Source organism: Brugia malayi (genome assembly GCF_000002995.4).
Source record: "Brugia malayi strain FR3 genome assembly, contig: Bm_v4_Chr4_scaffold_001, whole genome shotgun sequence".
Lineage (NCBI taxonomy): Eukaryota > Metazoa > Nematoda > Chromadorea > Rhabditida > Onchocercidae > Brugia > Brugia malayi.
Window position 1 is genome coordinate 1,143,898 of NW_025062478.1, and position 16,958 is coordinate 1,160,855.

General features: G+C 28.5%; 3 protein-coding genes across 3 annotated transcripts; 2 read left to right on the forward strand and 1 right to left on the reverse strand.

Annotated features, from left to right (window-relative positions):
- Positions 1-670: 670 nt before the first annotated feature.
- Positions 671-2,131, reverse strand: Bm8931 (Glycine-rich cell wall structural protein 1 precursor, putative; the record flags this gene model as incomplete). Its single annotated transcript, XM_001892048.2, has 2 exons — positions 671-870; positions 1,051-2,131. 2 exons carry the CDS (start codon positions 2,129-2,131, stop codon positions 671-673), a joined length of 1,281 nt encoding a protein of 426 aa, XP_001892083.2.
- Positions 1,941-2,566, forward strand: Bm3878 (Uncharacterized protein; the record flags this gene model as incomplete). Its single annotated transcript, XM_043081251.1, has 2 exons — positions 1,941-2,087; positions 2,540-2,566. 2 exons carry the CDS (start codon positions 1,941-1,943, stop codon positions 2,564-2,566), a joined length of 174 nt encoding a protein of 57 aa, XP_042937185.1.
- A 2,076-nt stretch (positions 2,567-4,642) lies between these two features.
- Positions 4,643-5,724, forward strand: Bm8930 (Glycine-rich cell wall structural protein 1 precursor, putative; the record flags this gene model as incomplete). The annotated part of the gene is made up of 2 exons (XM_001892555.2): positions 4,643-5,345; positions 5,525-5,724. The coding sequence occupies 2 exons, from the start codon at positions 4,643-4,645 to the stop codon at positions 5,722-5,724; spliced, it is 903 nt and encodes a 300-aa protein (XP_001892590.1).
- Positions 5,725-16,958: the final 11,234 nt, after the last annotated feature.

Here is a 16,958-nt window from a genome sequence, read left to right on the forward strand (position 1 = left end):
AATTGCTTTCTGAAGATTAATTTATTTCTTCCAAAAAAATCAAGTGTGGAATCCAAAGCAAAGTGTCTGTTTCTATTTGCTTATTTTAAAATCATTTTCTCAGCTGGAAGATCAGGAAAATGGTTTTGCTGATGACTATTGAGATTTTTTCAACAATTCACCCTCAAGAAACAAACAAAACATCAATTTTTATTCTGGTTTAAATAAGTTTTTAGTGTATTTTATACAGTCGATTTCCGAATCCGTTTTCAAAAATAGAAACCGTACAAAAGTGGGTGAAGTCGTCATTTTCACTGCTTTCGGTTAGAGTACATGGAGTAGCATACATTATTTTATTTTTTATTATTACCTATCACATATTACAATTTCACTCTATTTTATTAAATCAAGAATGTTCTTTGCGAGAATTATTAGAGGTTCGTTTCTTGCATTGCTTATTCCATATTCCATTGCTGTAATTAACATATTATCATTATCTTTAGAATTTACAAAGTCTTTGCATGTAACTTTTGAAAAACTAAAAAATTAACAATTAAACAAAAAATTAAACAGAATTTTCCAGAAGTTACTGAAGAGAGATGCAGTTCCTGCATATAAATTCCACAGTGAATGTTAATACATATGGAAGCAGCAGTGACAACAGTTTTTCTTAACTATCTAAGAACGCACATTACAAAATTATAAGGGAATTTTCAAATTTGTAACACATCGACATCAAATCTCTATTACCTTCTGAATTTTGGATTTTGTATGAATTAAGCGGTTCCAATTTTGACATCGCTGTTTCGCTTTCAATCTCCAAAAAGTCCGGTTTACACTGACCATTCACCCAAATCTTGTCTCGATTACAATCTATGCTATCAACCGCATCTAAAACTAATTTTATAATATCTATTAACAAATTTTGCTGAAACAGTAAAAAAAAAATTAATTCAATCTTTTAAGGAAAAATTACTTTTATGCGATTAATTTCAGTCTCTTACATTTTGTAGGAATAATATGAGGCAAAAAAACTGAATTGAAAAACTGTGGAAAAAACGAAAAGCTTACCCTTCATTACGAAATCTGCAGCAACGGCCACAACACCACCATCAGCAGCCATCATGCCATCACCACCGTTCATACCACCACCATCAGCAGCCATCATGCCATCACCACCGTTCATACCACCACCATCAGCAGCCATCATGCCATCACCACCGTTCATACCACCACCATCAGCAGCCATCATGCCATCACCACCGTTCATACCACCACCATCAGCAGCCATCATGCCATCACCACCGTTCATACCACCACCATCAGCAGCCATCATGCCATCACCACCGTTCATACCACCACCATCAGCAGCCATCATGCCATCACCACCGTTCATACCACCACCATCAGCAGCCATCATTCCATCACCACCGTTCATACCACCACCGTTCATACCACCACCGTTCATACCATCACCGTTCATTCCACCGCCCATTCCACCGTCGTTCATACCACCGCCGTTCATACCACCACCGTTCATACCACCACCGTTCATTCCACCGCCGTTCATACCACCACCGTTCATACCACCACCGTTCATACCACCACCGTTCATACCACCGCCGTTCATACCACCACCGTTCATACCACCACCGTTCATTCCACCGCCGTTCATACCACCACCGTTCATACCACCGCCGTTCATACCATCACCGTTCATCATACCGCCACCACCGTTCATCATACCACCACCACCGTTCATCATGCCACCACCGTTCATACCATCACCGTTCATCATACCGCCACCACCGTTCATCATACCACCACCACCGTTCATCATGCCACCACCATTCATCATGCCACCATCAGCATTCATCATGCCACCACCACCGTTCATCATACCACCACCACCGTTCATCATACCACCACCACCGTTCATCATACCACCACCACCGTTCATCATGCCACCACCACCACCGTTCATCATGCCACCACCACCACCGTTCATCATGCCACCACCACCGTTCATCATGCCACCACCATCGCCCATGCCACCTCCACCCATCCCGCCATCACGATTAGCTGGTTGCATCTGTGGTCCATTACTGGTGCAGAAAATAATATAAACAAAGAGTAAATGTCTTCTTGCCATGATCATATGTGATCAGCAAAATATCATATTTCGTTATCCTGAAGAAACGCATTTATGTAAATTCGCATTTAGTATCATAGGAAGACAGTTAAAAATTTTCAGCCAATCTAACGTATTACCTAATGGAGAAAATGGATACGGTCTAAAATAAATTTTTCAGCCAATGATTTTTTTTTTCTTCGCTGTCTAACGTGTTGTTTTATTTTAATCAAATTAAATTATTGGTAGAAAAACATTTTAATAGAAAGCACTAAATAAATCTAGGGTAATGAATCCACGTATACGGAATGTAGTCTTATTTCTTCCACCCCTGAAGCCAAATATTATAGATCTCTTTATCATTGATCCTCAATATACTTATATTAAACGTTACGTTCCTAGATTACTTCTTCATTATTTACTTTGCAGAATTGTAAAAGCAAAACCGTTCTGTGATAGATCGGAGTGCATAAAATATAATAGTAAAAGAAAATTGATGATGGATAATTAAAAATTTCGCTTTTTATATTTCGGCAATGGCCTGTTTTGGAGTGAATTTAATCTTACATAGTAGGAGTGTTTGAGCAATACACGTTTTTTTTTTTTGTTCTACGATTTAATTATTTGTCGTATGTTTAAAAGAGAAAGAAGGAAGAATGAGTGGATGAATTGTATAGAACGGATAGAAAAAGGCTGATATTAACGGAAGCAAATACTGCCCGTTGAATTGGTTAAACTTTTCTTTCCCGCTGGAATTTGTAAATTGTTTGCAAATTGATCTCTCTGTAGTGACAGTTTATCAACAAATATCCTTTCTTTCAATTAATTTAATGCTGTTAATATTTGCTTTTCTATGCTCTTTTTATTAACGACATACGAACAGAAAATAACTTTTATAAGGATTCCGCGTTTACAAAAAAATTTTAGTAAGCAAAGTTGTTTAAAATTCCTTTTCGTTAGAGTTGTTGCTTGTTTAAAATTTTCTCTTACGTTAAAGAAGAATGAAATTTTATATGTAAAGTCCTAGCATAGTTTGATAAAAAAAAACTAATCGTGTTTAATTAAACTGACACGATGGTTCCATATTATTACGGAAATACCACCGATAAAACATCCAGATGAACTTGTGACCAGTAACACAGGATGACAAATTTCACTTTTTTTTAAAATTTTGTTTAGAAGATAGCTTTATAATATAAGTGTTGAAAGAACTGAATGTGCTGTGATGTATTTATTAAACATGCTTGAAAAATTATCACAATACGGAAATAAATTAACTAACTGGTAGAAGTTTTAGCAAAAAAAAGAGCACAGTTATAAAGCGGTGGACTTTTCGATAAAAACCATAAGTGTTACTGAAAAGTGGAGACATTGACGGAACAATTGAATTTGAGAATGCAAAACTTTATTATCTAAAAATATATAATACTTACACATTTCCTATCAACCTCAAAAAAATTATTGAAATGATCAAAAAAAAAAAAAAAAAATAATAATAAGGCATACGTAAAAGCAACTACAAAATTAAAAAAAGAAATACAGACTTAAAAGAAAATCAAAGTTATAAGGAAACAATTAGTAATAACATGAACAGGAAGAATTCCTATAGTTAGAATGTAGGCGAATATTATGAAGCATATAATTTTCAAACAAAAAATGATCTGTAAATTTCAACGAGAAGGAAATGTTTAACCAATTCAAAATTGAAATATTCACTTCCGTTTATATAAATCTCTTTCTATTCCTTCTATCAGCTCAACAACTCAGCAGCTCATTCTTCCTCCTTTTTTCTTTTAAACATGCGACAAATAATTAAATTGTAGAACAAAAAGACATGTATCGATCAAATATGTCTACTATGCGAGACAATAATCACTCCAAAAGAGGCCACTGTCGAAATATAAAAGGTGCAATTTTTAAATCCTTTACCATTTATTTCTTTACTGTTACATCTTTTACATTTCAATCTATCACAATCACTTAAGAAAACTATGAAGTAACTTTTCATTGGGCTCTTCGATTTCACTTTTTTAATTCTACGATCAAAAAATTTAGATGCAGGATTGCAAAGAATTCAAAAATAGAATACTCTTTATCGATAAAAATACTCTTTGGGTTTCAATATTAGGTTAATCTGGAATATTTTCTCTCATGATCAGAATGATTCAACATTTAGTACCATACTCTCGTTGTCATAGATTATCTTAGATTCATTCAACTCTATTCCCACTTAAATTTCTTTCAATAGATTTCTGACTATATCAGTTTATTCCAATACATCAATGTGCCACCATGTTTACATTGTTGTTATTGGAAAGATTTTCACATTTGTGTAGTGCATAGAAAATCGAAAAGCAAATGAAAATATCATTGGCTGAAAAATTCATTTTGTCTATCTATTTTTTGCTTTTAAATAACATTTCTGATTGACTGAAACTTTGTAACTGTCTTCCTATGATACTGAATATGAATTTAAATAAATGGGTTTCTTCAGGGCAACGAAATATGATATTTTGCTGACCAAATACGAACATGGCAAGAAGACATTTACTGTTTGTTTATATTATTTTCTGCTCCAGCAATAATGCACCAATGCGACAAGCTAATCGGGAAGGTGTAAGGGATGGCGGTGCTGCGATAGAGGATGAAAATATGGATGCTGGTATGATGGGTGGTGATGCTGGTGGTGGTGGCGGTGGTGGTGGTGGTGGTGGCGGTGGTGGTGGTGGTGGCGGTGATGCTAGTGGTGGTGGCGGTGGTAGTGGTGGTGGTAGCGATGCTGGTGATGGTGGCGGTGGTGGTGGTGGCGGTGGCGGTGGTGGTGGTGATGCTGGTGGTGGTGGTATGATGGGTGGTGGTGGTGGTATGATGGGTGGTGGTGGTGGTGGTATGATGGGTGGTGGCGGTGATGCTGGTGGTGGTGGTATGATGGGTGGTGGTGGTGATGCTGGTGGTGGTGGCGGTGGTGGCGGTGATGCTGGTGGTATGATGGGTGGTGGTGGTGGTATGATGGGTGGTGGTGGAGGTGATGCTGGTGGTGGTGGCGGTGGTGGTGGTGATGCTGGTGGTGGTGGCGGTGGTGGTGGTGATGCTGGTGGTGGTGGCGGTGGTGGTGGTGATGCTGGTGGTGGTGGCGGTGGTGGTGGTGATGCTGGTGGTGGTATGAACGGTGGTGATGGCATGATGGCTGCTGATGGTGGTGTTGTGGCGGTTGCTGCAGATTTCGTAATGAAGGGTGAGCTTTTTGTTTTTTCCACAGTTTTTCAATTCAGTTTTTTTTTCTCATATTATTCCTACAAAATGTAAGAGACTGAAATTAATGGTATAAAAATAATTTTTCCTTAAAAGATTGAATTAATTTTGTTTTACTGGTTCAGCAAAATTTGTTAATAGATATTATAAAATTAGTTTTAGATGCGGTTGATAGCATAGATTGTAATCGAGACAAGATTTGGGTGAATGGTCAGTGTAAACCGGACTTTTTGGAGATTGAAAGCGAAACAGCGATGTCAAAATTGGAACCGTTTAATTCATACAAAATCCAAAATTCAGAAGGTAATAGAGATTTGATGTTGATGTGTTACAAATTTGAAAATTCCCTTATAATTTTGTAATGTGCGTTCTTAGATAGTTAAGAAAAACTGTTGTCACTGCTGCTTCCATATGTATTAACATTCACTGCAGGAACTGCATCTCTCCGCAGTAACTTCTGGAAAGTTCTGTTTAATTTTTTGTTTAATTGTTAATTTTTTAGTTGTTCAAAAGTTACATGCAAAGACTTTGTAAATTCTAAAGATAATGATAATATGTTAATTACAGCAATGGAATATGGAATAAGCAATGCAAGAAACGAACCTCTAATAATTCTCGCAAAGAGCATTCTTGATCTAATAAAATAGAATGAAATTGTAATATGTGATAGGCAATAATGAAAAATAAAATAATGTATGCTACTCCATGTACTCTAACCGAAAGCAGTGAGAATGACGATTTCATCCACTTTTGTACGATTTCTGTTTTTGAAAACGGATTCGGGAACCGACTGCATGAAATACACTAAAAACTTATTTAAACCAGAATAACAATTGATGTTTTGTTTGTTTCTTGAGGGTGAATTGTTGAAAAAATCTCAATTGTCATCAGCAAAACCATTTTCCTGATCTTCCAGCTGATAAAATGATTTTAAGATAATCAAATAGAAACAGACACTTTGCTTTGGATTCCACACTTGATTTTTTTGGATGAAATAAATTAATCTTCAGAAAGCAATTTCTTTATTAATGTATAAATGATTCCGCAAACCATATTAAAAAAAAATATATATATATAATACTTTACACGCCTACCGTACTATATAAAGGATTGAAATAACCTCTCAGTGACAGCTCTTTACTCGCAGTCATGATGCGCTTTTTTGCGTGCCCAATGCGTACTGTAGAAAGGAAGTTAAAAGCGTTGTCTGTTCAGTTTTCCGATATAACTTTGATTCGGTTCGTTTCGGTACACACTCAATTCATTTCAGGAAACAGTGATACGGTAGCGGCAGTTTACTGTCGGCATAATTTAAAATTTACTTTATCCAATTCTTTCCTACTACTGTACAACAATAAGAACGCACTTATTATGGAAAGCTTTTCCAACAAACTGCAAAAATTTTTGCTCTATTTATGTTTTTTCAACCTTTGCTTTTGACAAAAAAAAAAGTCTGTCGCGAAACTCGAAATAATCTCGCGAACTTTCAAATAACTTACAAAATATATCAAATAAAATTGTATTAATCTATAGTACTAAAATTCGTCTTAATTGAATATTAAAAATATAAAACTCTTTCAAATTTGCATCATGCAACCATTAATCCAGCACTCATCTTCCCATTGTAGTTGAGCTTATCTGCTTGTCTAGACATTTTCATCTGATAACAAAAAAAAAGGTATGTGCATTGTCTAACATGCTAAAAATTACTCTTTGTTCCAAATCAAATTTGCTTGCAATGTTGAAATATTGCAATAGTTTCTAAGCTAAGCTAATAGTCATTCCTTGAGAAACTACAATATTAAATATTAAAACCCATCTCTAGCTATACAAAGAGTAGATCATCTGATAGCTCTTATTTAACAATCATGCTTTTGCTGCAAGTCATTGTCCACTATATAAGGACTTGGACCTCTCTCTTTTCCTTACCAGTAGGTTACATTCAGCTGCTCTCTCCCATTCAGAGTTGAGTTCATTTCTCCGTTAATTTATTCATTTATCCACTTCCTTTATCTCATTTGTAGATACTGTACGAAATTATCAGTATTGTCGCTATAAATCAGTAATTATGTATTGTGATTGTTAGTTTTGGATTCCACACTTCATTATAAATCAATAATTATGTATTGTGATTGTTAGTGAATAAAATCGTTACAACAAATCTTTCACTGAATTCATTCGTCTGTACCAACTATAATAACAAACAAGGAAGGCTCTTGAGCATGCGAAAATGCAGTTCGATTCTAAGCCACAAGTAATATTTAGACTGAGCATCAAATTTCACCACAAACTCGCTATAATCTAGAAATAAATAAAACTCTTTAGTCATTTATAGCTTTTGAAGTAAAATGTCTTCTTCCACAAAAACCACAAAATTTTAAGTCTTTTTACTGGCTTGCAAGTTGCTAAATGATTTAAAACGTATATTAAAAATTTGAAATATGCTTTTAAAAAAGCTATAATTTGTAATATAATGTAGAGGTTACGTAAGTTTGGAATTTATATATATGTGAGGAAGGTATGTAAATATCTTATTATTTGCAAAAAATTTTAAATTTATTTGTGTGTACTTTTTTTGAATGGAATTTGCATAAAATACAAATTGAGCATTTTTTGATGCAAATTGATCTATTCATATCTACAAATGGACATCTTTTCATCTCTTTTTCAAAAATATATTCTATCTATTAGTCTACAAATACTTTTGGTTATCGTCAATAGACCTTTTTTAAATCTCATCCTTAAATCAATTCCGTTAGATATACTTTTATTTTTAATACAATATTAGGTTATTAATTCTTGTATGAAGCTATGAAATGGCTTCGCTATTTCCTTTATCCAGAATCATGTCTTGTCTTAATTTTTCATTTTTCCATCTTTTTTTTTAAATTTTCATTTTTTTCCAAATCTCATTTTTCAAAAGATCAAGAGTTATCACTATCTGGCTAGTTTTGACGATTCATCGATAGTGAAATTTTATACAAATGCTTGTTAATTGTCACTTGAAATTGCTTATTTTTTATTGCTATTTGATTTTAAATTGCTACTTGCTCTCGTGGCAATTGCCGCATGCTATTATTTGTTGCAAACAGTTATTAAAGTAAGCTTATCATTGCGATGCGTTATTTTTAATTTTGTACAATTCAATAAAATTTTATTTTCATTTTATTTTCAATTGAAGTTTTCAAAATAATCTAAATAATTCAGTATTTTTAAACCATTCACTGAAAAGATTTTAGGAACCCATTGCAAAGTAGCAATGTTTATAGTAACACTCTGATAATACCCTTTTTTTTAACTCTGCAGAAACATTTGTAGTGTTATCTAAGTTTCTCTCGCAATTAGTAATTTTATTTTTTACATCTAAAAATTATCTCAATTAGTCAAATATTTTTATTTATAGATTTAAAACTTTTATAAATGAGTCTACACATTCTTAAATAAGCTTTATTAGTTTGATAATCTTTAATGATCTTGATCTTCCCCATTATTATATGTTCCAATAAGTTGTAATCCTTCTAATGTGCATTTTTTGTTAATTGTCGGAAATAATAATAATTATTAGTTAGTAGAAACCAGTCATTATATCCTGAAAACTTTTAACTTGTTTAGTAGGAAGAAAAATGCGTTGTTTATTCCTTTTTGGGAAAGCTTTGTTTTTTTCTTAGACATTATAGGACAATCACGAATGATTACCAATCGTAGTCGGTTTTTTTTTTTTTTCTTTCTGTTAATCCAGGAGAAATCCGTTTGATGTAGATAATTATAGGATAGAATAACATCAAAATATTTCGTGATTTTATTTGACAAGCAAAACAAGTAGTAGTTGTTAAAGTAGGGTAGGAAGTCATTGTTTAATTTCTTAATTTCAGTTTAAATTTCTAAATTATCAATATATCAAAAAACTGTTTCTAATTAAAAAAAAAAACAAACCGGAAATGACGATTTCAAATATGAAAAGAAAATAAATGAAAGAATAGTTAAGGAATTAAAAAATTAATTAACATTTTTTGTACTTTTACTGTGATATGAAGAACTCATTTTTTCTAGATATCATCATTGGTATAAAAATATCAAAATTTGACGTCGCTGCAATCAGTCCTAGCAAACTTTTTAATTCGGTTTTTTAAATACATGCAATTAAAAGACATATATAATTAAAGACTGATTTAGAAAAAGGTAGAGCAAATTTTGTTGAAGTAAAGGATAGAAAAAGAAATATTCTCTTAAAATTTTTGATACATGAAATTAGTTAAATTGATATTTTGAAATTGAAAACTCATTACCAGCAATTTATTATTAATATCTAATTGTAATCTCAAATTAACTGGAGTCTATCTAAAAAAAAAAAAACAAAAAAATGAAAAATTTTATAAACATAAAGTTCTAAGATCATTAAATAAACAAATTATTTATCGGAGAAGAAAACAAACATTTCGCTGACAATTTATGGGCGTTGTCGTAATGTTTGATAGTGGTGATATGTTGTTTTGCTTTGATGTATAAATCATAGTGACACCATTCAACTATCGATTTCAATTCATCATAAATATTCTAAAAAAGTGATCAATCATTGAGGTTTATCATTGAACACTGCAAACAATTTTAATTACTTTTTTTTTTTACTGCACTGATTTTAATTTAATTTTGCGATTAAAAGCAAAATTAAATTAAAATTACAATCGACAATTTTAGACTTTGGAATGAAATTATTTCGATTAATTTTTTTAAAATATTGGAATGGATTGTATAATTAAATATGCAAATTTATTGATTTATCAAGTAATCAAGGAAATTTCTGATCAAATTAATCTATTAAATAAAATTCAAATAATCAAAGGAATTTTGATGTTATGTACTACACTTATGAATTAAATAATTATTAAATTCCATCATGAAAGAAAATGCAAATAGTTTCTTATCTTTTCTATCCAAACCCGTAATGCATTTTTTTTTTATTTTTTATTTCCGTTTTTTACTTTCTAAAATCCATTAACAGTAGCAATGATTTCAGTGAAGGAAATTATTATTAGGATTTAGTTTTGCTAAAAAAAAAAATTTTTTTTTGGGACCAAAATGCAAATAATTCATATTGAATTATATCATTCATACAATTATTTCATAAAGAAATGAATTTTACTTGATTAGTCCATCTCTAATGTTTTTCTTTTGTCAAAATGATTGAAAATTTTTTGAATTGCTACTGAGTGTACAACACTTCGTCACTAATTTTCTTGTTTAATAAAGTATATTGGGTATTATGCTAATTTTCTTGTTTAATAAACTATTTTTAATTCAATTTTGCTTCTAATCGCAAAATTAAATTAAAATTATCACAGCAATTAAAATTGCATATAATTTTTTGTAGTGCTCAATGATAAACCTCAATGATTGGTTACTTTTTTAGAATATTTATGATGAATTGAAATCGATAGTTGAATGGTGTCACTGTGATTTATACATCAAAGCAAAACAACATATCACCACTATCAAACACTACGACAACACCAATAAATTGTCAGCGAAATGTTTGTTTTCTTCTCCGATAAATAATTTGTTTATTTAATGATCTTAAAACTCTATGTCTATAAAATTTTTCATTTTTTTTTTTTTTACATAGAATCCAGTTAATTGAGATTACAATTATTATATTAAAACGAAATTGTTGCTAATGAGTTTTCAATTTCAAAATATTAATTTAACTAATTTTAAAAATTTTAAGAGAATGTTTCGTTTTCTATCCTTTTCTTCAGCAAAATCTGCTCAACCTTTTTCCAAATCAGTCTTTAATTGTATGTGTCTTTTAACTGTATGAGTTTTAATTGTATGAATTTTTGTTTTTTTTTTTTTTTAATATAAATCTTAAGAATTAAAAAGCTTGCTAGGACTGATTGTAGCGATGTAAAATTTTGATATTTTTGTACCTTTGATGATATCTAGAAAAAAAAATGAGTTCTTCATATCACAGCAAAAATACAAAAACTGATATTTGGTTTTTTAATTCCCTAATTAGTCTTTCACTTATTTTCTTTTCTTACTTGGAATTGTCTGGTTTTCTGTTTGTTTTTTGTTTTAATTGATCAGAGGTAGCTTTTGATATATTGATAATTTAGAAAATTGATCTGAAATTAAGGAATAGAATTTCTTTGTGATGTTGTGCCGGCGATGCTATATGTTAAAAATAGTGATATTAATGAGGAAGAATTTAGAAAGATATTAATGAAAAAGCTTGAATTGGGGGTTAGTTTCATTGGATAAATATAAGTAGAATTTTAAAAACAGATCAAATCAATTAAGTTTTAAAATTCACTATTGTTTTGTGTCTTCTGTTCACATGTATAAATTAGCTTTTAAATGTTTTCAGGGAAAACAAAGCAGAATTCGAGATGAAGTAAAAAAAAAATGTAAAGAGATGAAATCAAAAGAAACTATAAAGGTAAAAAAAACGAAATGTCAAATTAAATGATCTCCATTCGTTTTTCAAAAATTCGAAGATACAATTTTTAAATTGAAAAGCAAAAATGATACGTTTTAAAGAAAAAAATTTTTAAAAATCACTTCTCAAAATTGTCAAAATTATCTTTGACAATTTTTAGAAATGAAAAGTAGGAATGATATGTTTTTTTTTTCAAAAAAAAAAAAAAATCACTTTTTAAAATTTTCAAACAATTTTTTCACTATCTTTGATATTGTCGTTTCGTTCTTCACATTATAATGATATTACATTTGCACACAGCTTATAGGCTAAATAAACTATAAAGAAAATTAATGGAGCAGTGGAAATTTTAAAAAATTTGCTATGCTAATATAATTTCGATAGGTAAATTGCCGAGAAAATTAATTAAAATATTTGAGAATGTTAATAAATTCTAAAAATATACAAATATAACAATGGATAACAAATATTATACGTGAAAAACAAATTGTAAAACTATAAAATAAATTCTAAAAATAAAAAAAAAGCAATAAATTATAAAATAAAATAAACATGGTAAAAAATCATTTTTTCTATTTTAGGTCTCATACAAAACTGAGAATCATATCATCACCTAAAATAATACGGCAAATATGTTTTAAACATTTTTTTTAAAAAAAAAAGAAAAATGAACTGCCGGAAATTAGAAATATTGTATGATGATTTTCAATAAAGTATATTGAAAAAAGAAAATCGTAAAAATTCTGACTGAAAAAAATGAAAAAAGATAATCATAAAAAAAAAACGAATCTTATGCTTGTCTCATTGAAATTTTCCTTAGAATAATGAAGTAGAAAAAAAAAAAAGTTTAAAAAAATCAATCAGAAAAATGTTTTCAAGTTTTTATGTATGTTTTGAAATAGAATTCAAAAAAAAAAAACACTACCTATAGTTGTTCAATTCAATTTTCTTTTATTTACAATTTGAATTCAATCTTTATGGTAAGATAATGTGAGCATTTTTCTAAACAATTTCGCTTATCTAGTTAATTCATACTTAAAATACATATATAAATTTTTGAAATTATTGAAATTTTTTTATTACATATTAAGTTTCATTTTAAAATAATTTTTTTTGTGCATTATTTCTATGCTCTTTGTCATTATTGTTTTTGTTTGTTTACTTGTTGTCATAATATATTTCTTTTGTTTACTTGTTGTTATAATATATTTTTTTTAGAATGAAAAAATATTAATAATACTGACTAGTTATCAGAAGTTAACGTTGTGAGCGCAATAATTTAAAAAAAAAAAGTGATATTAGCAAAACTGGAATGCTTTCTTTTTTTTTGTAATTTAAATAAACATTCAAAATGATTCATTAAATAATGAATATAAGTTGAAGTATTAAGAAGACATTTCAGCTACAAATATATTTATATACAATATGTCTTAAAGAGGATGGATGGATATAGTGACCAGTTACCAGAAGTGACCAGAAGTTGACCTTGTCAATGCAGTCAATAACATTGAACCCTAAAATAACAACAACTAAATGCAATCTTTTGCGACAATAATTGATTTATATGTGATCATCAAAGGGACAAATTTTATCATTTATTGATTGAACAGAGGAAAAGTTTTAAGACTAAAAAATAATAAAAATAGACTAGCAATCATTGTTTACTGATATGTGTGCAATTAGAACTTTATGAATTATGGCTAAATGCTTGTATTTGCTTAGTAAATTATTGAAATGCACTAAAAGTCATAAAAACTTTGAACTATCATTGGTGGCTAGCAAAGAAAGGTGAACTTTTCTAGTTTTTGCAAAAAAAAAGATACTTATAAAAAATGAAAGTCAAAATGATAAAGCAATGATATTTTTAATTTAACTGTGACAATTTAAAGTTCACACTTTGAAGTAGCAAATACTTTTAATTGGAAATTAAAATTTCATATCTTCTTCATTTTTCATTTTTAGTTATTTCTCGCGTTAAAAAAAATGATATTTATTTATTTATTTTTTAACTTCTATCACGCGATGTCTAATTTAAAAACTTAACTTTCATTGTTTTTTTTTAAAAATTTTCAGGTATTATTGCAAGATTCATTAGAATTTTCTTTTAAAATGATAACAGTGAGTGATAATTTTAATAAATAAAGTATAATAATATTAAATATAAAAAGAAATAATAATCATAAAAGATCAACAATTCCAGATCATATTTTATTCAATCATACATTTTAAGCTTAGAGTTAACCTTTTATTATTGTTACAAATGAAAAAGAGAAAATTCTTGTTATTTTAATTTTTTTTTAAATAAATTCTAGTTTTTTGCTTTAAAAGGGAAAATAAAAACATGAATAAATAATTTTATGTAATAAGAAAGCGATAAATTGAAAAGAATGGCAAATTTCCATACTTCAATCTTTGACTAAACTAATTAAAATAGAATTGAGTAAATTGTTAAATTGTTAGCGTCATTTGTTAATTAGCTTAATTAAATCTAATTTATCTCAAACCATTAAAATACATAGAAACTAATTTGATCAAAGTTTAAATTTGTTCAAATCTGTTTCAAATATGCTTATAAAAAGTAACTGTAAGTAATCTTATATGAATTAATTTTTGAATATGCTACACTGTACTATTTTATCAGCTTTAACATTTACAAATCATCGATTACAGTATCTCTAATTTTGTAATTTTAAACTTTTAATATAAATTTGCCAAAAATTTTAAGTATCACAAATAATTTCTATTGCATTGATTTCTTCATTTTGTTAACTATTTTTGCATACAAATTTTGATTCAGTTATGACTAATAAAACTTAAATTTTAATTAATTAAGATTAAACAGAATTAAACTAGTCAAATTGTTTTGTTAATGGCAGTAAATAAATTTCATATTTATATATCAAAAAAAAAAAAGAACATATGTAATTATATCCTAGAGGAATTCATTTATTTTATGACCTCGATATTTTTCATAATATTAAAATTCTATAGCTTGAATAATTTAATAAACATAAGTTAGTTTGTTTTTTTTTTTTTAAATAATACTATTTAAATAATTTAAGAGAGCTGTTGACAATATTACTGTTCATTCAGATGTTTTTATAAAAATAATAATACTAAAAAGTTAATTTGATAAAATTTACATAGCTTTTGCTGTAACGAAATTAAAATTTACATTATCAGAATTAATTAAACTTGATAAATGTAAAATTTTAATCAAAATTTTATTTAAGTTTACTAAAATATATTCATTTAATCTGAAAGAAGCAGAGCAAATTGATTAACATTCGAAATAATCATTGGCGCTATACGACGATGATGAAGAAGAGATGAACGAACTTTATAGATTTGATCGATGATTTGAGGAGGAACTGGAACAGAATCTCTCCATCAATTCTTTAAAGATTTCAATTTACAATCTTAAATTTCATTTCGCTCAAATGAACTGACACTAAGCTATACCTCATCACCAACTCTTTCATTTCATTTGTTTAATAATCCAAATATTCAACAATTCAATTATAAAACTTTTAATTCATTGAAAATTTGTCAACATTAAGTAATATTACTAAGTGTTTATTAATCCTTAAAAAAAATCTAAAATTTTAATGAATAATCTTAAAGATTTTCATAACATTTGGTGAGTTATTTAGCTGATGACTTACTTTTTCAATTTCATTTTCAATTTTTGCTCAATGTTTAGAGCATGAAATAATTTCAATAATTGCTTATATAAAGCAAAATAAATTTTGAGATGAAAAATAAATTAAATTGAAATCGAAAGCTGTATAATTTTTATTCAACTAAGTTTTCTTTTATTCAATTAAATTTTTATTTCACTAAATTTGGTCCAACTATCATATCGTATAATTCTCATTATCATTTATTTATCTTTCAATTTCACCTTTTTTCTTCCTCAGATTACTGATATGGCTGTTATCATTGTTATCAGTATCAAACTTTGACTGCACTTTTACCTCTTACTCATCTAAAATTTCCATTTTTTTTTTTTTTTTTTTTTGTTGTTGTCGGATATCTAAGATTTTAGGAAATTTCTTCTATTCCTTCATACAATTAAAAATTGCTTTTTTTTTTTTTCGGAAAAAGGAATAAAATGAAAGAAATAACATTTTTAAAATTAGCATTTCTCACTTATTATCAGTAATTCAAAAAGAGATCAAATAAAATAAACAATAAATATACAATAAAAACCATCAATAGATGAAACGTTGTATATTTATCATTCATTTTTTCATTAAGTTGAAGAAATTTGTATAATTATAACTTTTCTAATGGACTATCAGTAAATAAGATTATTAAATTATACTGTATTTCCAGTTATCTATGAAATATCTCAATTTCAACTTCTTTTGATTTTTTTTTTTATTGAAAAAAAGATATAATGAAATATATTTATCATATCAATTAATATACTGATAAGGATAATGATTATAATAGTAACGAATTATTTATTAAAAGTGGAATACGATTTTCCGATGATAACTAATATGGAGAGAAATTAAATAAGAAAGCCAAAAGCAAATTGAAAAAAGTAATAGTTATCATATTAATGTTAAATGATAAAGAAGTGATAATAATGCTAGAACTGATAATGAGCAATCGTAATAATCATTGTAGTGATAAGGATAATGATAATAACCACAATGGATAATGGAGAAGAATTGATTTTTTTGCACTTTCTATTTTTGTCTCTCTCTCTCTCTCTCTCTGTATTTTCACTTTTCCTATAGTTTTGCTCAAAAAAAAATTAATTTTAAAATCCAAATAAAAATAGCAAAAAAAAAATATGTATAAATTTTCATTATATTTAAATGATAACATGTCTTTTTTTTAAAGTAATCCATAAAAATATCAATGATAATCATTTATTTTAAGTTTTGCACAATTTATGTTCACTTAACATTTTTCTTTCCCTTTTTTTTTTCACACTAACTTTTTTGTCAGTTAAAATTTATCATTATCATCACTATCAGTCTCATTTGTTACTGATAACTCATACACTGATAAGATAATACTATGTTAGTTTTTCCTATTAAGCTAATGACCTTAATCAGTTATATATATGTTTGCCAACAAGTTTATCTTGTAAAAAAAAAATTTAGACGTAATCAATGCGAGCTGATAAATTGAATGAAACAA